The 27,321-nt window shown below is 36.1% G+C and overlaps 1 protein-coding gene across 2 annotated transcripts in view; it reads left to right on the top strand.

Annotated features, from left to right (window-relative positions):
* RAP1A (RAP1A, member of RAS oncogene family) overlaps positions 1 to 27,321 on the top strand; it is a 58,559-nt gene that overhangs the window by 27,544 nt on the left and 3,694 nt on the right. For both annotated transcript variants that reach the window (XM_016124376.2, XM_016124375.2), the window contains 6 exons: positions 14,410 to 14,493; positions 17,147 to 17,215; positions 19,157 to 19,213; positions 20,182 to 20,322; positions 21,891 to 22,034; positions 26,532 to 26,647. In XM_016124376.2, coding sequence (XP_015979862.1) covers positions 14,437 to 14,493; positions 17,147 to 17,215; positions 19,157 to 19,213; positions 20,182 to 20,322; positions 21,891 to 22,034; positions 26,532 to 26,618 — 555 coding nt within the window. In that variant the 5' untranslated portion in view covers positions 14,410 to 14,436 and the 3' untranslated portion in view covers positions 26,619 to 26,647. The remainder of the gene's footprint in view (positions 1 to 14,409; positions 14,494 to 17,146; positions 17,216 to 19,156; positions 19,214 to 20,181; positions 20,323 to 21,890; positions 22,035 to 26,531; positions 26,648 to 27,321) is intronic.

The raw sequence follows: 27,321 nt of genomic DNA, 5'->3' as shown, positions 1-27,321 counted from the left end.
AGTGTGATGCCTCTTTTAATAGATTATGAGAATTGAGTGAGGTTTAGAAGTCCAGAGTCTTCCAGTTGATAAGTGGTTAGAGCTAGCACTTAATTACAGCATACTGAATCCAAGTCCTGGTGTTCTAATTGTTTTTACCAGATTTTATTATATACTGATTTATTAAACATATAAACTTTCTGAACTCTCATTTAAAAGGAGACCAGAATAAACCAGATATTCATAGCACAAGACTCTTAACTTCCTTACAACACAACTTTCATTTCTAAACCCAGTCTTTCGCTTTAATCCACTGATACCCTGTCCTTGGCAGTAATAAACCAAATCATGAACAATGAAGGAGAAATGACAAAGGAATGTTAGATTAAACATAATTAACAAAAATTAACTTGAATATGATAAACAACTAAACACCTGGAGGGAAAACCTGGAATAATCAAAATGGTGGCTGTCCTTTTGTTATTAATAATTAACAGATTATTAATTAATAATAATTAACAAAACACTGATAGGAAAAAATTTTTTCAAAGACAAATGATGGAAAAATAAGCAGTTCACCAAAGAAAAAATATGTGATTGATAAATAATTGAAAAACAGTTTATCCCACTAGTTAAAGAATGATAAGACATTTCGATGATATAATTAACAAAATAAGAACATTGAAGTTGAAATAAGTTTTAAGTTGAAACTCTGCGCTGTTCGGGATTTGGTGAAATGGGACTCATATATTCCTGATGGGAATGTGAATTGATAAAATTATTAATTATCCATGAAGAACCTTAAAAATGTTCCTAACTTTAGTTCTAGTTAATGCTCCATCTGAGTATGTAACTCAAAGAAAAAGATGACAACTCAAATAAAAACTTATGTGCAAAGATTCATTGTAGCATTATCTATAATGACAGAACGTTTGGACATAATCAGCAAAAAAGGATAGTTAAATCATGGTACACTTATTGCAATATTATTTGTTAAAGAGTTTTATTTTAAAAATTTAATGACCTTAATAAAAAAAAAAAAAGGGCGAGATAATGTTTAGAGAAGAGAAAAGGTAGGATTCAAAACTGCAGCACTGTAGCCGGTCTTGAGAATAGTTCATTCATAAATGCCTGATGTACTGAGCTGCTTACTGTAAAAATAAATAACACAAAACCTCTCTTGAACCCAGATTCCCTTTTCCTTGTAGTACTGTCCATCCTGTTTCTCTATTCTTTAAGCAAATTAAAAAAAAAAAATCTATCATGTGATTTCCAATTTCTTACCTCCCAGTCTCAGGCCTTTCTCCCTAAGTTATGCCATTGGAGTTAGCTCTTCAAGTCTCCAGTGACCTCCAGTGGTCAGTTCTCAGTCGTCTTAACTTGCCATCAGCATGTAACAGTTGATCATTTCCTCTACTTTGAAATATTTTTTCCTCTTTGTTCCAAGAAACCACACGTGATTTTCCTCCTACCTCACTGGTTGCTGCTTATTGTCCTGCTTTGCTGGCTCCCCCCCCCCCATATATTTTTTTAATTAATATGGTGAATTACTTTTCTTTTTTTTTTAGAATTCTGGCAAAATACACATATAAAATTTACCATTGTGACTGTTTTAAGTGTAAGTTCATTGGCATTAAGTACATTCACATTTTTGTGATACTGTTACTACCATCCTGCCCTAGAATTTTTTTCATCTTCCCAAACTGAAACTCTATACCCATTAAACACTAACTCCCTGTACCTCCTCCTCTCCCACCCCCAGCAACCACCATTTTACTTTCTGTTTATGAATTTGACTATTGCCTACTCTAGGTACTTTAAGTGGAATTTTATAGTATTTATCCTTTCATGCCTGCCTCATTTCATTTACCATGATGTTCTCAAAGTTCATCCATATAGCATGTGTCAGAATTTTCCTTTTTAGGGCTGAATAATATTCCATTGTGTGTGTGTGTGTGTGTGTGTCTGCCACATTTTATCTGTTCGTCTGTTGATGGCCCCTAGGGTAGCTTCTACTTTCGGGTATTGTCAGTAATGCTGCTGTAAACATGGGTATACAGCAAATACCTGTTTTGGGGTCCTTGCTTTCAATTCTCTTGGGTGTATACCCAGAATTGGAATTTTTGGATCATATGTAATTCAATTTGCCATCTTTTGCGAACTTGCACGGTTTCACATTGCCACCAGCAGTGCACAAGGGTTCTGATTTCTCCACACCCTACCAGGGTTATTTTCTGGTTTCTTCATTTGTTTATTTGAAGCTTTTCCTTACCTTCAAAGAGTTTCATAGTTTTGCTCTTATGTTTAAGTTTTTGATCCATTTTGAATTAAGTTTTGTATACAGTGTAAAGTATAGGTCCAAATTAATTTTTTTATATGTGAATACCCTGTTTTCCTGCCACCATTCGTTGAAAAGACTGTTCTTTCCTCATTGAATGGTATTATATAAGGGTTGATATCTGGGTTCTCTATTCCACAGGTTTTGATATGTTGTATTTTCATTTTCATTCTGTTCAAATACTTATTTCCATTTTGATTTCTTCCGTGAATCATGGATTATTTAGAGTATGTTTATTTAGTTGCCAGATATTTAGGGATTTTTTAAATGTGTTTTCTGTAATTGATTTCTAAGTTCATTCCATTGTGGTCAGAAAATGTATGTTGTGTGATTTAAATTCCTTTAAATTTGTTAACACTTATTTTATAGTCTAGATTATGGTCTGTCTTGCTAAATGTTCCACGTGCACTTGAAAATGTGTCTTTTATTGTTGGATGAAGAATCCGTCATCCAACAACATCGAAGTATTGATTGATGGTATTGTTCACTTCAGCTTCATCTTTAATGATTTTCTGTCTGCTGGATCTGTCAGTTACTGATAAAGGGGTATTGAAATCTCCAGTTATAATAGTAGAGTCATCTGTTTCTCCTTTTTCTATCAGTTTTTGCCTCATGTATTTGGCACTCTGTGGTTAGACACATACACATTAATTATTGTTATCTCCTCTTGGAGAATTGGCCCTATATCATTACATAATGCCCCTCTTTATTTATTTTTTATTTTTTTAAAATTTATTTAATCGAAGAAATGATTTAAATTTTTTTCTTTTTCTTTTTTCTTTCCTTTTTTTTCCTCCGTGTAATGCCCCTCTTTATCCCTGATAATTTTTATTACTCTGAAGTCTACTTTGTCTGAAATTAATATAGCTACTCAAGCTTTTTTTTGATTAGTGTTCATATGGTATAACCTGTTATCCTTTGCTCAGAACCATCCAGTGACTTACCATCTCATACCAAGTAAAAGCCATAGCCCTTACTATGGCCTAAAAGCCTGTATTTAGCTGTCTGTTTTATCTCTTACCTTATCTCCTACTACTCACTTCCTCACTGACTTCCAGTTAGGGTGCCCTCCTTTCTCTTGATGGAGATTACCGGGCATCTCAGGGCCTTTCCACGTATTTCCTTCAGATGTCTGCATAATTGTTCTCTAACTTCCTAACACCTTTAGCTCTTTGCTCAGTATCACTGTTTTTTTTTCAAATTACAAATCTCTATGCCCTATGGACTCCCTATTCCCTTTTCTGCTTCATTTTTCTCCAAAACATTTTATCGGCTAGTCTGTGCCCTTGGCAGGAGAGAAATGGCACATTGGAGAAAAGAAAGAAAGCCAGTTTTGCAGGAGCATTGAGAACAAGTAGGAGCACATTTTGAGATGAAGCTAGAATGAAAATTAAGGATCAAACCGTGCAGACCCTCATAGGCCATATTAACATTTTTGGTCTTTAGCCTTAAGGTTAGTGGAAGATCACCAGGGGAATTTGGGAGGAGGGTCACTAACACGATTAATCTCTTTATAAAGATCATTCTAGCTCCATTGTGGAAAAAAGACTGGAGGGGAGAAATTGGATGTGGAGAGATCAGATGAGAGGCTACTACAGCGATCCAGGTGTAAGCCGGTGGTAGCTCCGTCTGCCGGGGTTGATGGTCATATGAAAAGAAAGTTTGGAACCTGTATAAGAACTTCAGAGTTCATGAGAATTGGAAAGTCATGACATTCTGGCCTTGCTTAATAAGTTTGAAGTTATTAAAGCAAACAGACTAATAAATTAGGGTCCTAACCACAGTTTCTAATGTGGTAATGTTCTCATTAAACCAAAACATTGATCCTCTTATTTGTTTTCCCTTTGGGAAGGAAAAAGCATTTAATTTTTCCTGTTTTAGATATTTTATATGTGTCTAATACGTGTTATATTGTTTAATTTGCATGAGCTGTATCTTAATCTAGTTTCGTTTTGTTACTAAGGAAATCGCATGTTAAAAGGGTCAAATAACTTAGGCTTGCTGTACAATACACAGAGCTTGGTTTTGGATCTAGATATGCCAGCAGAAAGATCTTTCCTTTCAATCAGAAGTTATTAATTTGAGTTCCTAGGTCTCCACTTCGGTCTGTGTGTTTATGGTTTTCAGGAACTGTGGACCCTTCAATTCAATAAGGTTTAGAATCAAATTTCATTATGCTGGCTCCAGATTTGGGGTTCCTAATATGACAGTGCTATCTGTTTGTGTCTTATGTTACCTTTCCACAATTCCTCTCAAAATAGCAGTGACACCCTGCTTACTTACAGTAGTAAGGCAGTAATAGTAGTAGTTATTTTTTGGTGAATAATATTGGTCATTCACTGTGCTAAGTGCTGTGTATGCATTATCTCATTTGATGTTCACAGCAACACTGCAGAACTATGTTCCCTACTTTAAGATTAACTCCCTATTTCAAATCCCAGCCCCATTCCTTGCCCTCCTGACTGGTCTTCCTACTCCAGTGTCTCGTGCTTTTATACCAACCTGTACAATTTTTATAGTTTTTTTATAGGTTTTTTTTTTCTTTCGCAAATTCTTTGCTCGGAAACCTTAGGTGGCTTCTTCTCTGTAATCAGAAAGTTTCAAGTTCTTAGGGACTTTGGCAGATTGCTGATTTACTGTTTAAACCACATCTGTGCTCATTCCTTTCCCCCTACCTTTCACTGTAAGTGCTCAAGCCACCTACACTTTAAAAAAAAAAAACAACAATTTTTCATCAGAGTCTTCATTCTTTTGAATCTGTGCCTTTTTTTCATGGAATTCCTCATCTGTTATAATACTCCCTCTACCTGCACCCCCTTCCTCTGCCTGACTTCAAGAAATACATGCAAAGCAAAAAGTGAAAAATCTCCCTTCTTTCTATATCCCCTCATTTGGAGTTTCCTTCCAAAGATGTTCTCTGCATATGTAAATGTCTCTACATATACGAGTAGGGGCAAGTTAGTGTGTTGGTTAAAGAGCGTGAACTTTGGAACCAGGCTGCGTGAGTGAGTTTGAATCGCAGCTCCTCTTCCTAGATGTGTGGCTGGAGCAAATTACTAGTACCTACCTCATTAGCCTTTGTGAGGATCTCACAGCAGTCCCTGGCATGTGGTAAGCTCTCCGTAAATGTATGCTACTTTTGTTGGTATATAACAAAGCGTAATACGTTGAAAAAAGAATGACATTTAAATTAGGAGGCATGGATTTGAGGACAGCCTCCCAGTTATTTCATGCCTAAGTCATTTAACCCAGGTTAAACTTTGTATGGTTTCCTCATCTTTATAACGGGGATAATGATATACAGTTTTGATTTTGATGAACTAAAAAAAAATATTAAAGAAAAGAGCTTTGTAAATGATAAATAAAATTCAGTTGCTATTGGCCACATCATATTACTTTTCAGGGAAGGTCACAGCATTTCTGCTGGTTATAAGAAGTAGTCTTTAAAAAAATAAATATTTCAGAAATGTAGTGACAATTCTGCCATTTTGCTTTAGAAATTATTCTAAATTTATACTTTTTCATTAGCTATGGCTTGTTTTTGTGTTAGCCTTAAATTTTAAGGTTATGATTATGTAATTTATGTGGCAATGCCAGGGGAATAAGGTTAAAGTAAATACCTCTGTGGAAATGTGTTATTTATCGAGAGTCTGGAATTGATATATTTAGCTATACTTGGCATAAATTAGTAAACCTAATTTAGTAAAGCTTATCTTTTAAGGAAAAAAATTTTTTTGTCAACCTAGAAGATATCAGTCACTGCCTATAAAATTTTCTTCACAGTTCACAGATGTCTTATTTGCCTGTGATGATAATAGTTGCTGACGAATATTCATTTTACTTAGTAGATGGTAATACATGTGAAAAGGGGTCCACTTTGGTGTACTTTTTGATCCTTTACTATATTGCTAAAATACAACAGGCATTTACTCCTTTGACAGCTCATGGATCCAAAGATCCAGAGCACATGCTGTACCCAGAGTCACAGAGTGTGGGATCATTTTGGATACTGTGATATTCTCCCTTCCGTTAATTAGAAGCATTCCTAGTTTTCAGCATTAGGAAGAAAAGGTGTAGTCAGGTTGTACATGGCAGAGCAGGATTCTGGCCAGGCAGTGTGGATCCTAATTGCAGGCTTTTCAACATTTCGCTGTGCTGCTTATGAGAAGCGGAATGAGACTCTTTGGGGAGAGAAGGTGTGGAGGAACTTCTAGAAATGAAAGATATAAATTAAAAAATGTAAAACTCAGTAGTTTTAATAATAGACTAGAGAATTATTGAAGTAGGAGATGATCTGAAAGATAAATGAACCAAAATGAAGAGACAAGGATGGAAAATATGTAAGAGAAGAAAAGAGAATTGGAAAATTGTGGCAGAAGTTGCTAGTTTTCCTTGATTCTTTTTTCCTTCTCAGCAGCGGATATATTCCTTGGCTGCCTTACTGTCCAGCTACAGCTTCCGTTTCACTGTCTTCCTGTGATCGGAGGGTTTGACTGTGTGACAGGGTTTTGGCAATTTGGATGCAAGTGAAAATCATGCCCGTGCGAGGAAAGAGGTGTCCCTTTCCCTCCTCCTCCTCCCTTCCCGGGGACTGGAGTGTGGACATAGTGATGAACTGCGTTTAGCTATGTGAAGAGGGCAATACTCTAAGGATGACAAGGACGAGGAGTTCAGCTCTCGCAGACTGCGTAGCTGCAGGTCCAGTCCTTGTCCTGTCCCCTCTGACTGACACATGAGAGGGGAATAATACCTGAATTTTGTTAAAGTTTAGGGTCTCTTATTAAGCAACCTGGTCTATGTCTCAACTAATATAAAAAGAGCACAAGAAGATCTAACAGTTATCTAAGCAGAATCCAGATGTGAAAAAAAATCAAATAGAGATATTTGAGATTATGATTGAGAATTTGTAGCTGGTACAACTTGGAATTTATCTTTCTTAATTCATTAATACATTCCATGTCTCTCCTTTTGTTTTGCATTCTTTGGGTGGTTTCAGTATATTGAGTCACTAACTTGGTTTTCAGCTATATCCATTTTTCTTATCAGCCCATCTACTCTGTGTGTGTGTGTGTGTGTGTGTGTGAGAGAGAGAGAGAGAGAGAGAGAGAGAGAGAGAGAGAGAGAGAGAGAGAGAGAGAGAGAGAATGAATATGATATTTTATTTTCTAAGTTTCTAATGTGTCTTACATAGATTTGGTAACTTCACAAGTTTCTTTAAGGTTGTTAATCATTTGTGGTTTGCAAAATTAGGATATAGAAGGATTTCTTTTTTATTGTATTAGGGCTACTGATATGTTTTGTCTTATTCCTATTATCTTTTGTTTACCTTTCTTTCCTGTTGTTTATTTTTTATTTTTTAACTGGTTGAACTAGTCAGGGTTTGTTTTTGTTTTTGTTTTTTTGCCATTTTTTCTCTAGTAATTTTTAAGTTATAATCTAGTTGTCGACATTATCTTTTTCATGTTTAGATTTTTTTCGATGTGTATATGTAGATTCAATATCTTCATCCTTTACCTAAGCAAGAGAAAAACTTTAACATGCCTTTACTTTCTAACTCTTCCCAAACCTAAATGTCAAGATAATCATGGAGTTTTACTTCCATATTTTTTGTATGTATTTACAGTGATAGAGTTCTAGGTATAATTTTTACCGATTTATTCACTTGCCATGATTTCTTATTACGCCTTGCTATTTCTTGAATTATTTTCCTTTTTTTATGTTTGGAGTACCACCTCCAGTAGTTTTTGATATGTATTATCATTTAGTTCTAATTGTTTACTTTCCATCTTGATTTCTCCTTTGATCCATGTGTTATTTAGAATTGTGGTGTTTTACTTACAGGCATTTTGAGATTTGGTAGTTGTATTGATTTCTAGTTTAATTGCATGATGGTTAGAATATATATACACTATACTATGATTTCGGTCCTTTGAAATTTGTCGTGACCTGATTTGTGGCTCAGCAAAATCTGTTCTCGTACATGATCCATGTGCATTTGAAAAAAAATATGTGTAATTGCCGTCATTGGGTGTGGTGTTCTATATAGATCTGTTGGGTTAAGTTGATTCATTATTTGGTCAAATTGTCTACATATTCAACTTTTGCCTTGTATATTTTGCCTTGTAATTTTCCTATCGAATACTTATTAATGTAGTTAATGATGTATTTGGATTGTGTGACATCTTTTCATTTATTTTCAGTTTGTCCATTTTTCCTTTCTTCTGATTTTAATTATCAAACCGTTCCCAAATGTAGTGGCTTATAACACTAACATGTCATTGCTCATAGTTCTTGACTCTGGAATGAGGGAGTGGCTCAGCGGGGCGGATCTGGCCTGAGGTCTCTCAGGGTGTTGCCCCCAGGTGGTGCTCTCTGGAATCATCCGGAAGGCTTGACTCTTCATGGTTCGGAGAGGACTCAGTCAGCGAGGGCTCCTCAGGCCACTGTGTCTGTGGTCTCCAAAGTGGCAGCGTCAGGACAGCTGCACAGCTCTGGGACCCGCCCTAGCATCAGGAATCAGACGACATCACTTCTGCTATTTTACTAAACCCTCGCACGTTTAAGGGGAGGGGAATATATTTTTTCTCTCTAGAAACTTTTAATATTTTTGTCTTAACTTTTAGTGATTTGAAATTTCAACTTCATTATTTTCATTTTGTGAATCTGATGATGATAATGACGACTGTATTCATCGGACACTTTAAATCTGAAGATTCCTAACTTTCTTAATTTACCTCTGGAAATGCCCTATTATTTTTTTGTTTTTCTGTTCAATTTCTAGACTTCCTGTCAGTTAGCTGGTAGAACTTGGAATATATCCTTCTTACATCTTCTTTCATACATTCCATCTTTGTCCTTTTGTTCTGCATTCTTTGGGTGGTTTCAGTATATTGGTTCACTAACTTGGTTTTCAGTTCTATTCATTTTTTTCTTCAACTTGTCTACTGAACTTTTTTTTTGATGGTAATATTTTATTTCCTAAGTTTCCAGTGTGTCTTTTACATAGACTTGGCAACTTCACAAGTTTCTTTAAGGTTGTTACATTTACTTTATAATCAAAGGCGTTTTCTTTGATTTTTGTTTTATTTGTTGAATTTATTGGCTCTGTCTAGTTGTTTTCCTCAAATCTGATTAATTTTCTGCTCTTTTTAAGAGTCCATGTTAACATCTATGTATAGGAGTTTATCTCCTTTCATTGTGGGAAAGGGTAGGAGTACTGGTGGGCTGAGCATGCCTGGTTTTAAGAGTGTTAAGACTAATTTATAAACTTCATTTACAAGTACATTATGTCTGATCATTTTATACATCTATATACATCTTCCTCCTCAAAGTACTAGTCTGGAGAAAAACAAGAAGGAAAAGTATCAAGAAGATTCTCTCAACAGGAAAATAATGTGATTTCATGTTACAAAAAAAGTTGAATTTCCATTATGATGTACTGTGATGAACACTGTTCTTTATTTCAGAAAGTTAAGTCTTAAACCATGATTTTTATACTTACCCCCACCCTACTCTCAGCATGTTGTGGTCAGTTGTCAGTTTTAAAATACTCGTGGCTTCTGTAAATATTTAAATATAACCAAGAAAATAACTACTTGTTAAGAAACTATCTTCAGCTCTTCTTAATATGAAATAATTTTTTTGCCAAAATTTCTTGTCAGAACTAAATTTCCTTTAATAAATTTTGTTTTGTCAGTTTAGTTGTGCAGGAGAAACTATTTCATCTTGTAATTAGTTTAAATATTTAAAAGCAAAGTTGGGATCAATTTATGTCATAAAGACAATCAAGTTAGGTTATTTTGTGAAACTTAGAATTACTTTTGCTGAAGGAAGAATGAAAAACTCAGTATATTTTAACTTTAGACCATAATGTCAGGGACTCAAGATTAACTTAAATTTAAACATTGTGTAATGTTTATTCTTGTCCTCCTTATTTGTCAGGAAATCTTAACCAGAGTGAGAAATTTTCTCGTGCTGTGTTGGGAGCGCAGGGCACAAGAGATCTCCATAAAAAGGCATGGGATTTGCTTGGAAGAACATAGTGGTTTTCTAACTTGGCAGTAATAAGTTAGAACTAACCCCTTTAAAAAGAAAATATTAATCTACATTATTCTTTATTGGGTATTTGTGTTTTCTTTTTTTCCGTTTAAAATGTTTTTTTAAAAAAAAAAAAGATTGTAAAAAATGTTTTCTTAGCTGTATCATTCTTGTGTTTGCATATGTGCATGTGGATTTACATTCACGAGCCATGGTATTTGTTATGTGTAAAGAGAGTAATTTTCTATACATAGAAAAGTGTCTTTGAAACTTGACTATCTTACCCCTTGAGTTGAGGAACTGGGGCCAAATACTTTATTGTTACAGAATACCCAGAATAATTTGGCTGTGTCTAGAGTGCTTTCCTCAAATTCTATTGCCCTAGGAGGCAATTTGGGGGGTACAAATGAGCCTTGCTATAATAGGATTCCCTCTTGAAAGATAATGTATTTTTTGGATTAGAGAAATGATGAATTCACATCTCATTAAAATGACAGCAGTCCTCAAACTGAGAATCACTTGGGGCTTGGAAGGGGAATTAGAATTTGGGGATCTGTCTGGGTCAAACATATGCACTTGCGTTTAATAGTATTTTTTTTTTTCCCATGCTCCTTGGTTGATCTCATCTGCTGTGGTTTCAGCTACTAACATCTTTTATAACAACGATTTTTGAAACTGTTACCCCTAGCCCACTGCTTTCTACTGAACTTCTAGACCTGGATTTTTAAATATATATCAGATATCTTTAACTGCTTTCCCATAGGAATCTCAAAGTTAATTTTTGGCAGAAAGTATTAACTTTCTTTTTAAACCTCCTTTTGTATTTCCTGTTAATGGGAACTATGCTACCAGCCACCTGATTTATCCAGGCTAGATATCCAGGAGTTATCCTTGACTCATCTTCATTCCACTTAATAATAACCTCTAAGCAGTTACAGGGTCCGCTCAGTTTTACCTTCAGGCGCCATCGTCCCCTCTTCAGCCGTCGTGCTGGTGCCACTGTGTCATCGTCCACCCGAGATGTTACAGTAGCTTCCTAACTGTTCTCCCTGCCTCTCGTCTCCGCCAGTCCATTGTCTATGTAGTATTACTTTTCCAGAATATGTGTATCTAACTGTATTACTATTTAAAACATCAGTGTTTTCTCTCCATTGCTTACTAGATAAAAGGTCAGCTCTTTAACATGACAAGTGCCTTTGCAAGAGGAACGCAGGCTCCATGCGCAGCCTCGTTTTCCACACCGAGCTATAGCTATGTGGTATTCCCTGGAGCTTCTCTGCTTCATGGTTTAGAGTATTTGCTCAAGCTCTTTCCTCTGCTTAGAGCGACCTTCCCTGCATACCTGGAGCATTCCTGTTCAGTTTTTCACTTAGCGCTTATGCTACTCAAATTGAAAACCTGTCTTGCACTCTCCTCTGTTCCTCCGTCCCTCCCCAACCCTTTAGTTTTGTCTCTGTAACTGTTCACATCGTGTGGTAGTTGTTTTTTCTTCCTCCATGAGCTACTTGTTGCTGGGAAATACATATTAATCCCACTCTTGAGGGCTCTGCCCTCCTCATCTAATACTAATTACCAACAGCTCCACCTCTTAATACCATCAATTAGGGGAAGAGTTTCAACTTAAGAATTTATGGGGGACACATTCAGTTCATAACACTATATAATTGGCATTCTGAGAAATTTTCCTTTTTTTCCCATTGAATTTTCTTAAATTGTGTTAATCTATAATATACATATAATGTAATTTACCTATTTTAAATGTACAGTTCGGTAAGTTTTGATAAATGCACACACCGTTAATAGCCACCACAGTCGAGGTACATCTTCTCATCACCCCAGAAAGTTCCCTTAAGCACCTTTGTGGTCATCGCTCCTGCCCTGGCACCGCTGGTCCCACGCAGCTTTCTGGCGCTGTAACTTAGTTTACCTTTTCTAGAATTTTATATAAGTGGAATTACATAGTATTCGCTCTTATTTGCCTGGCTTATTTTGCTTAGCGTATTTTTTAATCTGAAAAAAAATCTTTTACTTTCGTTTTTGAAGAATGGTCATCGTATTTAGCATCTAGGTTGACCCTTTTTCCTTTACGCATCTAAAGATGTTTCTTCTGTCTTGAGTAGCTTCTCAAAAAGTCTACATATTTTCTTGAATTTGTTCCTTGGTATCTAAACTTTTTTCTCTTGCTTCTAAGATTTTCTCTTTTTGACAACTATTCAGGAATTTGAATATGGTGCCTTGTACTTTTCTTTGTATTTATACTGAGGAGAGAGTTCATTGAAATTCTTGAATCTCTTGATTTATATTTTTTATCAAATGTGGAAAATACTTTTGATATTGTTCTGCGGTTCTCCTCGTCTTTTTTCTTATTTCTTTTCTCCCTCCCTCCTCCCCCTCCTATCCCCTCTTTACCCTCCTTCTAATCACGGTTTTTCTAGCTGCATCCTAGTGCCTCTGAAATTTTCTTCTGTGGTATTTAATATATTGTTAATCGTATTCATTGATACTTCCTTTACAAATGTATATTTCTTCAAACCCTAGAAGTTGGTTTCGATTCTTTCTTATGGCTCCCATTTCTCTTCTCATTTTCCTTTAAATCCTTGAACATATTTATAATAGCAGTGTTAGAGTCCTTACTACTTTTTCTCATTTCTGAGACTGTTACAATTGTCTCATTTCACCCCGTTTTCAGGTTACATTTTCTTTTTATGAGTACTAATTTTTTATTGGATGCTGTGGACATTGTAAATTTTACATTGTTGAATGGCAAATTTTTCTTTTACTGAATTTTGGATTTTGTTCTGGCAAGCAGTTGAGTTACCTGTGGATTGACTATCTTTTTGAGGCTTGTTTTTAAGCTTTATTAGGAAGCATCTAGAATATCTTTTTACTCTAGAGCATCTTTACCTCTGCCATTCAAGTGTGAATCTTCTGGAGTTTCAGATGAATTAATTGCCTGTTTTTCAGCAAGGAGGACTTTTCTGGTCAGAACGCCAATATTTCCTAGCATTCTGGGAATTGTTCAGCTTGTAGATCCCTCTTCTTTGTCTTACCTCATGGAGTTCATCCTGCATACCTGCCTTAATGATTGGCCACAGGCTCAGGTGAACCCCTATGCGGATTATGGGCTTTTCTATGCATCAGTCTCTCTGGCAGGCTGCTGGTCGCTGCTTGAGCTCTTCTTCCCTGCACCACAGGCTGGAAAGTGCCTTCAAGCGGGGCCTCGCCAGGACGGTCATAGGTCTCCCTTTGTTTTCTTTTCACCTCTCAGAGATCAGAGTCTTACACTGCTTATTGTCCAATGTCTGAAAACAGTCTTTTTCATACTTTTCGTCTGGTGTTTCAGCTGTTCCTGTGGGATGGAAAGTCCATTCCTGATTTCAAGGACTTGTGCAAAAAAATAAATAAATAAAGATAGCACTGGAGAATTGGAGTTTTAAAAGTTGAAAATTAGAGTTGAAAAAGTTTATATTCACTTTTTATCTCTAGAAATTTGGGCCTTCTGGAGTCTATTACTAATACCTACCTGTAGAGTTTTAACACTTCATCGACACTCTTCCATTTGTATCCTAATAAGTTACAAGGTAACATTTTACATGGTTCAGCTCTAATACAATAATGAACAAAATAGTATAGAATTACTACGATATTTTAAGAGAATGAAATAGTATGTACATTAAAGCTCATGAGTGAACTTTTCAAAAAAGTACACACGTTGTTTAAATGATAGCTTCATAAATAATTGTGTTCATGACTATAGTTATAACCACTAGTTTTAATCATCTTATTTTCTGATTAAACATTCTCAGAAGTAACATGAACAGGCGGACCGATGCTAGTCAAAGAGGAACCTTAATGACTTGGAGTACTCGGCAGTCATTCTGTGCACTTATGCTAAAATGCGCATGCTTTTGCTGTGCTGTCTCTGTCTCCCCTTGGTAGTCTCAAGGAGAAAAGTAAACAAAAAACAAAATCTCATTTTCATGTAACAGTTGTTCATTCTTAGGCTAATCTTAACATATTTACTAAGTTTTGATTTTTTTTTTTTTTTTTTTCAGATTGTCAGTATTTAAACAGACCACATCATGCGTGAGTACAAGCTAGTGGTCCTTGGTTCAGGAGGCGTGGGGAAGTCTGCTCTGGTAAGTTAGCCATGTAACTATAACTAATTAGGATACTGCAAGACGAACATTATTTACTTGCTTTGAAACTTCTATTCACTAAAGAGAAAAGGTGGCAGTATTTTTTATATGCCTAATATCTGGCCCAGAGGGGAAATGGATTCATTTAGTAACCATGGAAGTGTAGTTTTAGAATGGTGGCTCATTCATTCTTTCATTTACCAGATATTTGTTGGGTACCTACTCTATTTCAGTCACTAATAGTGTTCATGATTCAAAGAGGAATAAGATTGTTCTCTTTTCTGAGAAATTTACATTCCAGTAAGGGAGAATGATTATTACAGGTACCAGTGGAGTAAGTCCTGCCCTACCAGCCTCCAGACTTCAGTGGAATGAAGATTATTTTTTATATATGATTTGTATTTTTTTAATAAATATTTATTGAGCTTCTACAGTGTCAGACTATAGGGTTACAACAGTGAACAAAAAACATCACGATCTCTTATAGAGCTTACATTATTGTGGAGGATGTGATAAATAGGTAATTAAACAAGGAACTACTTGATAATGAGAGAGATACTTGGAAAGAAAAGTACAGATTGTTAAGCCCCTATGACATGTGAACCTAAATTAGCATTAAACAGCTCAGAGGAAGGTCACAGTTTCTGGGGCAGGAGTGAACAAGGGAGAAAGTAGAGGGAAGTGAGGCGAGAGAGAGGCATAGTCTATGAATTACCTTTTCAAAAGTGAATAAAATAGTTAATAAAAATCCATAGGAACAACGAGGTTGTCTAGGGAGAGACTGGAGAGAGAAGAGAACTTGAGACTGAGTTCTTGAGTACCTCTCAGCCTTTAAAGAGTAGGTGGGATTAAAGGATCCAGCACAGAAGAATATGTCTTATACTTGAATATAAAGAGTGAGTCTTTTCTTGACAGTCAAGTAAAGAAGAGGAAGATGATATAGGAACATGGAGTAGTAGCTGGACTTGATAAAAGCAGCTTTAAAAAGGTGATGGTGTCATAACCACCCTGGGGTGGGTTGAAGAGTAAATGAGAGCTAAGGAAATGAAACCACCATTGTAGACTTTTGAAAAAGTTTGATTTGAGAGGGATCAGGGTAAGGGGGCAGAAGCTGGAGGGATCGTGGAATTATAGGAGGTTTTTGTGGGTAGGATGGGAGATAGTAGTACACGTTTGTATGCTGGAGGCAGCAGTCCAGTGGAGAGGAAAGATAGTGGGAGGGAATAATTGTTACAGAACAGGCAGGTGAGGAAGGAAGAAGAGGATCCAGTAGGAAAACTAAGGGAATAAAATAAAAGTGTCTGAATGAATCAAATACCCCTGAGAACTGAGAAGATGAGATTCAGAGAAGTAATAAAACATTGCTTTTAGTAAGAAAGGAGTTAGAAGCATGAGCTTGTGTCTCATTTTTGCAAGTCTCTCTAACATTTGGCTTATAGAAAGCACTTGGGTTCTCATACCTGCTTCCGCATCCAGTTCCTTGCTATAGCATGTGTTGTATGTATGTGTGTGTGTGTATATATATACACACACCCTTTGGAAAACTGAATTTATGAGAGAGTGTGTCATAGCATTATTAGGAAAATAGTTTTTTTCTATACCTCTGTCCTGAACCATATTTTGAGAACCTCTGTTCTAGTCTGAAGCATATTAGGAAGTTTTTCATATTTAAATTTATGTTACAGTGTAGTAGGAAGATGAAGTGATTAGATCCTTGATAAAAATAAAGTTTTTGGTGTGATTATGGCCTGAGTTTCTTTTGAAAAATAGCCACTCAGTAGGAGAAACAAGTTAGTTTACTATATTCAAGTTCATCTGTTTAGCTCAAGCAAAGATTGTGTATAAAATACTCCTGAGTAACTTAACTGTAGATGATCTCAGCCCACCTCACCTCGGTCCACATTCTTACCTGAGCTTTTAAGGCAACAGTGTACTGGAACCTGTCCAGGAAATATTTCACAATCATCTTCTGTACTTCTTTTCATTCACCAAATGATAAAATACCTTGTTTCTAGTTTGTGCTTCCAGAATCCTAGAGATAAAAGTAGATGACCTGAAAAGGATGACAAGAGTGAGGCTTTAGAGTAAGGAAGCTGTACGTTTGGATCTCAGCTGGCAGATGGGAAAAATAACTGCTTCTGGGGGGAATGTGAAATTGGAATGCGATTATAAATTTAATAAATTCTATAAATTTTAATTTCTTTTACTCTTTTCCCTCACAATTAGAAAGACTGTTTTAAGACTTTAAAATTTAGAACTTTTTGACCGTGTCCTTTAAGGGCATGAGATAAAAGTTTCTACAGATACAGAAAGTAGTAATAGGAGTTTACTGATAAATTTTCATTTTTCAGTAAATTAGACTCTGTGTCCTTAACCGTATCTTTGTTGCATTTTAAACGTCAGTATAGTATTTATTTGACAGCATGATGTCACCACGGTGTTGCCCGCAGTCTCTAACATGTCCATCTCCTTTTATAATAAGTGTGCTCGTAGTTATGGGTGTATCCTTATTGAAAAATGATACTTTACACTTACATGTTTACCCAGAATTTTCACATAATTTCATTTAATCTTTACCACATTGTGAGGTTAAATAACATTCGAGAGGGGTTGATTTTTAAGTCCTTAACTTTTTTCTACTTTTTTTTTCTAGACAGTTCAGTTCGTTCAGGGAATTTTTGTTGAAAAATATGACCCAACGATAGAAGATTCCTACAGAAAGGTAAAATGTGAAACGTGTACGCACATTCTTATAAGTAGTTCCTTATGACTTTCATACTTGATCCATGGAATGGCTTTTTAAAAAATAGTTTTGAAAAATGATATAGATGTTCTGTATCTGTTTTTAAAAGTTTCACCAAGACAAAATATTTCTCATAGAATGCTATTTAGCTACAGAGAGCTGTGTGTTCTATTCCTGATTAGTAATTTGTTCTTTAATGTACTTATTTTTCCAATGGGGAATATTTTTAATGTAGAAAAATTGCATATAATTAGTAGGTATATTTTTGATGAACTCTTTGTGAACTAAAATCAAGATCACTTTTATGCTCGAAATTTTCCGGTGACTGATAGGTTATATTTACTTATATGATAACTTTAAAGATATTTGACCTTTAGACTATAAAAAGTCATTGTAGGATTGATACTGTAATGGTGGATATATGTTGTAATACATTTGCCCCAGCCCATAGAGTGTACAGCACCAAGAACAAAGCCATAATATATAGTTTGGACTGGGCACGATAATGACGTGTTGGTGTAGGTTCATTGGTTCTAACAGATGTGCCTCTGTGGTGTGGGGTGCTGATGGTGGGGCGGGCTGGCGGGGAGCAGGCGAGGGGTATATGGGAACTCCTTACTTTCTGCTCAGTTTTGCTGTGAACCTAAAGCTGCTCTAAAAAGTAAAGCTTATTTAAAAGGAAAACATTGGTCTTTACAAAAAATACTATTTTATTTAATTGCAAGACCAGCTAGAATTGTGGAGTGTTTTTTATGATTTTATTTCTCAAACCTGTTATAGTCGGGGGTGGGGGGGGAGGGACAGTGTTTTAAAAAAGACTAGTAGCCAACAGTATACCAAAAAGAAAGAAAGAAACAGCAGAAGAAAGAAAAGAGATTAAGCTCATCAAGCCACAGTGGCAGAACAGTTTTGTTATCTGCCAGTTGGATACAAAATCATGCTATAGGTACAGTGAGAAACCACAGGCTTACTTCCTTTTTCTTTGAACATGCCCATTTACATTAGCCCCATTCTGTTTACATTAGCCCCATGTAAATGGTAGGAGAGTGAATTTGTGGCTGCCAGTAATTTTCCTCATCAATCCCAGATCTGAAATAGAAGAAGAATTTAAAATAGTCCTTAGGTTAATTTTAGAAGACAGTGTTACATTACTGAAATTTCTCCCAAATAAGTTGCTGGTTAAAGCTTTAACTATAACAGAGATATATACCTAGAAGGCTGAAGATGGAATACTTTCTTAATCCCTTCTTTATTAAAAAGTTTCTACACATTTGATAGTTGCTACTTCTTTTAGGCCAAGTTTCTTTTATAAAACTTCACCATATGCACACAGCCTTTTCAAACAAATTGAAGAAGTCTCAAGGTGTATATGAGTTCACTGTTATTTATTTTAGCACTTCTGTGTTCTCTTTCTCTCTTAAATTTTTCCTGTTTATTAAATTTAAGGTGTAACATTTCAGTAAAACTTTTAACTTGAACATAAGTTGGCAGAATTTTCTTTACCCCAAAACCTCATCTACATTTTGAGCTGTTTAATGTGTTTGTGCTTTGTTTTCTTTGAAGATAATGTAAACATACATATTTTTATACATTTTTTTCTGTTGGTATACCTGTTTGTTGTAGTTTTTCTTAAGTCACAGAGTATGACCATTTGCCTTCTAACAATAACAAAAGTCATTACTCAAAAGTTTTCAGTGGTCAGAAAATATCTAAACTCAGTACTAACAGCCATGGCTTCTATATTTTTAGAATGTGCCTGATTCTTAATTCTTTAAATTAAGTACTAAGTTAAGTCTTGACCAAAACAGCAAACGGAAGAAAAGCTTTGTAGTTGTTAATAGATACTTTGAGTGAAGAGGCGAGAGGAAACCAGACTGACGTTCTGATGTTTTTCTTTCTCACCCCGCCCCGACCCAACAGCAAGTTGAAGTAGATTGCCAACAGTGTATGCTCGAAATCCTGGACACAGCGGGAACAGTAAGGATGTTTTCTCTCTCTTTTTTTGGTAGATTCGAATTTATGAATAGGTTTTGTTATCTGAATAATTCCTCTGAGTAAAAGTAATTATTTATTCTGTTTAGGAATAAATTTTCTAAATGTAGGGCTCATTAAATTTTTTATGTGCATGAAACCATCTATGATGTACTTAATGCCCACACATCACTCTTAAATTGTATGTTGAGTTCACCTATGGAATCTGTGTGTTGGGTTCCTTCTCCTGTGTTCAGGTAAGGATGATGCTACTACTGCTTGCCCCAATAGCTGTAACAGAACCCTAATCTCGTCTTTAAGCATCCTACTCTCCATTCAGCCCTCTTATTTTCCCAGCTCACTTCCTTTCATAGCCGTCAACTCCCCTGCAGTCAGTTTATCCTGATATCTTTAATTATCCTTCATATCCTCAACCCCCTCTTCACACGGCTTTAAGTCCACAGTCTGTCATTTATAATCAATCTCCTGCATATATCCTCAACTCCCGTGACTTTTCGGCAACTTTTGACTCAGTTGGTCACTATCTTCTGTAAAATTTTATTCATCCCGAGAGGCTTGGTTTTCTGCCTGTGTCATTGGTTATGCCTAAGACTTCTTTCCAGATTCGTCTTCATCTCTCCAGCTTCTTACTATTGGAGAGCCATCAAAATAATTTACTTAGAATCTGTATATTAAAAGGAATTTAAAGTTTTCAGAATCACACAAAAGCAAATTAAGATGGTTAAGATTTCCCTCCTGATTCCAGTTTATCGTTATTATTGTGAGTCACGTAAGTAAGCAACAGGAACATTTATCTCAGAGTTTCTAAAAACCGTGGAACATGTCTTATGTTCACTGTCATGATGATAGCATGTAATAAGAAATTCAGTAGCTCACTTGTGATTATTCTCATTTAAGTTCTTCCAATATATGTTCAAGAAATCATGTTTATAATTGCATATTTTTTATTGTAGGAGCAATTTACAGCAATGAGGGATTTGTATATGAAGAATGGCCAAGGGTTCGCACTAGTATATTCTATTACCGCTCAATCCACGTTTAATGACTTACAGGACCTGAGGGAACAGATTTTACGGGTTAAAGACACAGAAGATGTAAGTATTTTTCTCTCTATAAGACATACTGCTGTCTCTCTATGGCCAAATAAAAAGTGTCTGTTTTCTCTGTCAGTGGAGTATTTGAAGGGTGTCTACCACATGCCTAAAAGAGCTCCTGTGAACAAAAAAATTTTTAACTTTCTAAATTTACCTACAAATTACATGCCGAGATGGTTAGGAGGACATGTGTGATAAAGTGCTCGTTGTCTCTGTGGGTAATAAGAGTAGCAGAGGAAGAGGAGTCAGAATTCTCGGTAGAAGTGGGACTCGAGTCGAACGTTGAGAGGTGCTAGTTGTGTCAGAAACAGTGTTCAGAGAACATCATTGAGAACCGTATGATTTGTTCATATTTCTAAAGTTCTACTGGTATAGTTTTTACTTATAGGTTTTTAAAATTATTTTAAAGATTTTAATTAACTGGGTTTTTATATCTTTTAATTTTATTTTTGTTTCAGAATTTTTGTCTTATTTGATGACTAAGGTCGTCATTGTTTTTATGCTTTTTCGCAAAGATGAATTGTATATTTTACACGTTCACCCCAGTTTTGAGCTAGAGTTTCTTTTATATAAATTAGGATATAAAATTTCATTTGTACCTTTCTGTTTGTGTGTTCTCTGTCATTATTAATGGGAACATATGCACCTGTTCAGGACCTTATCTTTGGGTAGTATTGTAGGCGGGGAGGGCTTTATGCCATATGACTCATGACCAACGGTAACCTAATGAATAGTTCTCTTCCTTCCCATGACTAATTTATCTAAGAGAGTTCTGTTTTCATAGGCAATTACATGCAAATCACTGAACTCTGGTAATGTTAATCTCTTTATCCTGCATAATAAACTAAAAAAGATGGAGTAGTAGGTGTCTAGTGTGTTTCATTTAACACATGATAATTGCCTATTTTAGATATCCGCCATGTCCTTTAAATCCTGACTTTTGTATAGTGTCCGTCACCTCACAGATGACTTTGCTCTCTAGATATCTTTGAACTAAGAACATTGTACAGTTTGTTAGCAACCTGTTTCATTGGAAGTAGGGTTTGGCGGGTGGACATAGCCAAGCATTTCTGTTATGGAAGATATGCGAAGACATAAAGCTGCCTTGCGGCTTTATTTCCTCCTCACATCTAGATGTCAGATGTAGAAGTAGAGCCTATTACCGTGTTGGCCTTGCCACATTGGCCTTTTAACTTTTGGCATTCGTTGGGCCCGTGAAATGAAGCACCTAACCCACAGTTAGGCCCAGTGAGTACATTCTTATCTGTGCTGCAGGAGGCTCCTTCTCCTTCAGAAGGTTTCTACTTGCAATTCAGCTATTAATAGTAGCTCACATGAGAATTTTGGGATTATATTCTTAAAATAATTTAGCAGATCAACATGGTAGGATCTCTTCCATGTTTTTTCTCTCTTCCGCCTCTATCCACCTTCTTCCCCTCAGCACACGCACAGCCCTTTTTTAAGCATTCGGCGAAGCTTATAGTCCTCAATACATTTCAATTGGTGGCAGGTAGTCGCTAAGTAACAAGTATGTTAGTACTCACTTTCTGTGTTTTCCTTCCCCACAGGTTCCGATGATTTTGGTTGGCAATAAATGTGACCTGGAAGATGAGCGAGTAGTTGGCAAAGAACAGGGTCAGAATTTAGCAAGACAGTGGTGTAACTGTGCCTTTTTAGAATCTTCTGCAAAGTCAAAGATCAACGTTAATGAGGTAACCTACAGCTGCTAGGCAGCACAGACAAGCGCCTTTTTAGTTTTTTTCTTTTAACAGCCAAAAAATAAGAAAAAAAATCATTCTTTTAAACAGTCTTGATTCTATCAATTTATAGGAAGCACTAAGTAATTCTTAGAAACCATAATCCTTCGCTTGCATAAAATTACTTCGATGACACTTATTAGCCAGGACACTTGTTTTTACTTTATTCGCAAAGAGGAAGTTTAAGTTAGAGACTATGTTTAAAGTCTTGCCAAGCTTCTAAATGATATGCCAGAAAGTGGTGTATGAAAATTGTCATATCACTCTTGCATTGTAACAATTACCTAGGCAAATATGTATAAATAGGTTGTAAAAATAGGTAGGAAAATACAAAAATCAAAGTAGTTGTTATAGTGAACTCATGTTTATGTTATACAGAAAGATGGACATCATAGAATTTGGCGTTTGAAGTCCTGCTTCCCTTTAGTGCGTGACTCAAAGTGAAGAATCTGAGTGTGGACATGGAACTGTAATTCACATTCACTCGGTCTTTTAGGCCTGTTACAGCAGGTGCACAAGGCTTTTTTCATCCATGACTTAAGCACTCCACTATCTCGAGAACGTAGCTGTGGACAGGAATGCTTAACAAGCAAGCTGCCTGCCTGGGTGTGAATGGCCAGTAGTTCACTGGATTCCTAAAAGATTAGTGAACTCCCCAACTGCCACCACCAGCCAAGCAAAAACTTGAGGTTTCCTTTGTTTTTGTTGATTTTAACATAAGATTTTTTTATATATATACCAGAGCTGGCTTCTTTCTTTTTCCAATAGTGCAAAAGCCGCACTTGCTGGTGTGCTTGCCATTTATAGCATCCCAGGTAACCAGTCAGAATTCAGCTCACTTACAACACAGATGAGAGCTAGGAGTGGATTAGGTTATCGGAGTCCTGTGTTTTTGTTTGCTGTTTCTCTCTGGCCTTTGGTTTTATAAGTCATTTTTACTTGACTTATTGTTGTAGACTATTGCCTGACTTTTGAAATGACCAAATTACTTTAAACATCTGGCAGGAAAAAAAAAAAATTAAACTTGCTGCAAATCCTCTGTTTTACAAGTAAGAATATCAAAGCTTGCTTTTTTAGGTAAAACAATTTTCATAATGTTTACTTGCATAAAAATAAGATGTTTGTAAATTTGATTTATTCAGCAAATATTTATTGCATCCCTATGTGTCTGTCATTGTATTAGGCACAGGGAAACAGTCATCCAGACACACACTATTCTTGCTCTGAAGAAGTTTGCATCCCAGTAGAGAACAAGTCCTAGCAAGATCTTCAACAGCAGTTATTTCCTAGTCACTGCCAAGCCAATAAAAGGAAGTATGATATGCTTCCAGCTTCAACTTTCTTTGTGGTAGAATTACAGTTTTATAGATGTTATTTTGAAAAATATAGCTAATCATAAAATTTTAATTTTTAGTAAAGCCTTCCAAAAAAGAAAAAAAAAAAGATAACTTGGAAATAAAACATTAGGATTGATGAATGAGCTTGGCTAGGAGAACAGTAATGTAAGGTACCACCCACCAAGTAAGTCAGTAGGGCTTAGCTGGGGCTGAGTTGGGCCAGGGTCCAGTGAGCATAGTTCCTCACCATTTAAGCCTGACGTACTTGTGGAGCTTACATACTGCTGAACCCCTCTCTGCATCGATGCTGCAAACGCAACAGAGCTACCTTTTTTACAGCAGTTGTTAAAGTCAGTTCTTGACATGAGAGTTTATAAAACAAAAATAGGAAAACAAAACAAAATGAAATGCATTAGCTATTTAAGAATCTGTACTCTCTTAGAAAACATTACAAACTTCATGCTGGAAATTCTTGAGAGAGTAATATTGCAAGTTTTTTTAATGTTTCTTAATAGCCTGATAATCTGGCTATAGAGTTACATTAATAGCTGATGTTTCCTCTGACAGCTAATGCCTTGTAAACAACTGTGTGATTTCTGGAGACAGAGGGATCAGACTTCTACAGTCAACTCTTGGACTCAAGGACTCAAATTTAAAATTATATATGGACATACTGCTTGGCTAAATGCTCTCTAATTTTCTATATATCTATATTTATCTCTATATATTTTTAAAACGCTTACCCACACCATTTTTGCTATGTTCTGAAAGTAATGCATAGCTATACCAGAATGAATCAACATCAGTCTTAATCAAGAATTAATTGTCCTTTGCTAGGAATAATAATTGGAATCAAGACAGCCTAGTTGAGGAACGGCAGAAGGATTAAGAAACTATTCTGTGTTCCCTTTAGATTTTTCTATAGTTCAGAGAAACGAGGAAGAAACTAGGCTGAGGTCTTTTCAGCGTACGTAACAAATACTACAGCTGGAACTTGCCCTCATCACTAACCAGCAGCTTCTCTAAAGTGGGCAGTGTTTGCCAAAGAAATTAAGGATAATACTACAAAATCAGTTACCACCTGAAACTGCCTAGCATGAAGAAATGTCTGGTTTTGATTTATTTACTGTTTTAGTTTATCCTTTTAATATTCTTCATTTTATAGCTTATACATTGAGGGTAGGGAACTAATGAGCTTGTTTGTGGCTTGAAGGGCTTCAGTTATAAAACAATTTGGATTTCAGAGTTGTGAAAACAAAACTACCATTTTATTCATAAAGTCTGTGTTTTCAGCTTTCTTAGAAATAAGGTAATAGAGAAATAGAAAATGGGAGTGGGGAGGGGGAGAGAAGGAGCAGAAAAGACTATAAATAAATCACTTTAATGGGTTTGGATATTAATTTTAGGACCATTTAAAAACATAAATAGAAGTTTTATCTGAGTCCATCTTGAGAAAATATAGAGCAATCATTCTTTAAATATTTTACTTTGAAAACTTACTGAAAAAATGTAAAAACAACAAATTTCTATTTACCCTTCATCTACATTCATCAGTCATTACCAGTTTGTCACATGTATGTATATCACACTATATTACTTCTAAATATGTTAGTATATGTGCCCTTAAATCAAAAATATTCTCTTAACACAACCACAACACAATATTAAAATCAAGAAAATTGATAGTGACACTGTCCATGTTCAGTGTATGTTCAAATTTTACCATTTGTCCCAGAATTGCCCCTAAAAAGTAAAACATTTCGATGCACTTCTACAAAGCACTGTTATTACAGATGAATAATAGTAAGGAGCTCCTGTCATAATTTGTTTCTATTCCAGGTCATTAGTAAATGAGCGTTCGCATTCCATAGCAGAGAACCAAATTCAGCTGATCTACTTCGCTTTCCAACACTATGGCATACTTAGCTCTGTGAAACACATGGACATATCAGAATTAAAGTAATCCATTTCTGTGAAATAAGTAGTGTTGTATTTTTACCCTTGATACCTTGCATTTTTTAACCTAAAGTGAATCCAAAGGATTTATCAACATATTACTTGTCACTTTAAATCAAAGGTCACAGACCTTATCTGTTTTTCACTTTAACCAAAATTAACATCACCAAAAAGGGACAAGCAAAAATCATGTGCTGAGTGGAACACAATCTCTTTTGTCCTGTTCTAGCCAAAAATGTGTAACACGAATGTAATCCTGTGGAAACATCAGATAATCCAGATTGAGGGAAATTCTATGAAGTTACTAGCCATTATTTTTCAGAAATGATAATGTCATGAAAGGCAAAGGCCAAAGTACTCTTCCAGATTTTAGAAGATTAAAGTGACAGTAAAGTAAATGCAACATGTGATCGTGGATGCATTGTTTCGGGGGGTGGGGCAGGAATTACTATAAAGGACGTTTATTGGGATAACCAGCAATATTGGAATTTGCACTGTAGATGATGCAGAGTAATGTATCAACGGTGAAATGTCTTGAATGCGATAACTGTAATGTGGTTGTGTAAGAGAATGTCCTCGTTCTTAGGAAATATACACACTCAATTATTAAGGGCCCTGTGGCATGCAGACTACTCTCACATGGTTGAGAAAGTGAAGTGGGGGGGTGGAGTGTGTGAGGATGTGTGTGTAGAGAGCGAGATGATAAAAAGTACACATAAAATGTTACTAACTGGTGAATCTTGGTAAAGAATATACACAGGGTCTTGGTGCTATCTTGCAACTTTTCTGTAAGTTTGAAGGTTTTTTTTTAAATAGAATAAATGTGAAGATTCCAGTTGAACATTAACTGTTTCTTAATACTTAGGTATCGACGTGTGTAAGAGTTCATGAAGGATATAATTTCACTACCTTATTTTGCACTAATTCTTTTTCTTAATATTAATATCTAAGAGCAAGTGTATTTCCCTCGTTGTACATAGGTAGGTCCTGCTTTACCCTGACTGAGAGTCTGCTGGGGCTTCTGAGAAACCTGCCTTTAAAACGAAGCCGCAAAATAGATCCAACAGCAGAATATTTAGTAGAACCAACCCAAGATTGTTTCATGGAACAAGGCCTCAAATGTTGGTTGAATAAATATTTCTTTCTTGTTCTTCTTTAGATATTTTATGACCTGGTCAGACAGATAAATAGAAAAACACCAGTGGAAAAGAAGAAGCCTAAAAAGAAGTCATGTCTGCTGCTTTAGACCTGCAGTAAGCAGCAGCTCTGAGCCAGGTAAGACGCTGAGAACAGAATTCATGCCTCTTTGTCCTCTGACTTTATTTTCGGCTTTCCCCAACCGTAACCACTTCCCTTTTCACCCATGAGGGTATTTCCAGGCTCCTGTTACTTGTAAATGCGATACATAACTTGCGGGTATGTTCATCCGTCGGGTAATTTCTGTCTCCCCGTGAGACTGGAAGCTGTCCGAGGCAAGGACCACGTGTCTGTTTTGCTCACCACTGTGTCCCCGGTGCCGGGCACAGAATGGCTATGGCGGAGGGAATAGAACGCCTTCCAAGGTCACTCATTCACATTGAGTGAAAGAGGAACGGGTTCTTCTGAGACGAAAGGCTCAGCGCACCTTCGATGAGTCGTTTCAGTGGACGCACCGTATGTGTCAGTAGTAGTCTCTGCTCCCCAGATGGCAACCCCCCCCCGCCCCCAGTTCCTAACTACGTGGGTTAATGTTGCCTCTCTTTGAACTTAACTTACACAAAAACATGTAATGCATTACGTCTGGCTTCTTTACTCAAAAATGTGTGTTTTTGAGAATGACCCTGTTGCATGTAGCAGTAGTTTGTTTTTAGTGTGCGGCCATCCTAGCAATATATTTATATATGCCGCTGTTGATGCACACTTGGGTTCATTCCGGGAACTAGTCTGGGCAGTCGGGCTGTGCACGTTCT

This window comes from Rousettus aegyptiacus, unplaced genomic scaffold, assembly GCF_014176215.1.
Source record: "Rousettus aegyptiacus isolate mRouAeg1 unplaced genomic scaffold, mRouAeg1.p scaffold_m13_p_17, whole genome shotgun sequence".
In the NCBI taxonomy this organism is placed as follows: Eukaryota; Metazoa; Chordata; class Mammalia; order Chiroptera; family Pteropodidae; genus Rousettus; species Rousettus aegyptiacus.
Note: the sequence above shows the minus strand (reverse complement) of the source record. Positions and strands in the feature narration are given on the sequence as shown.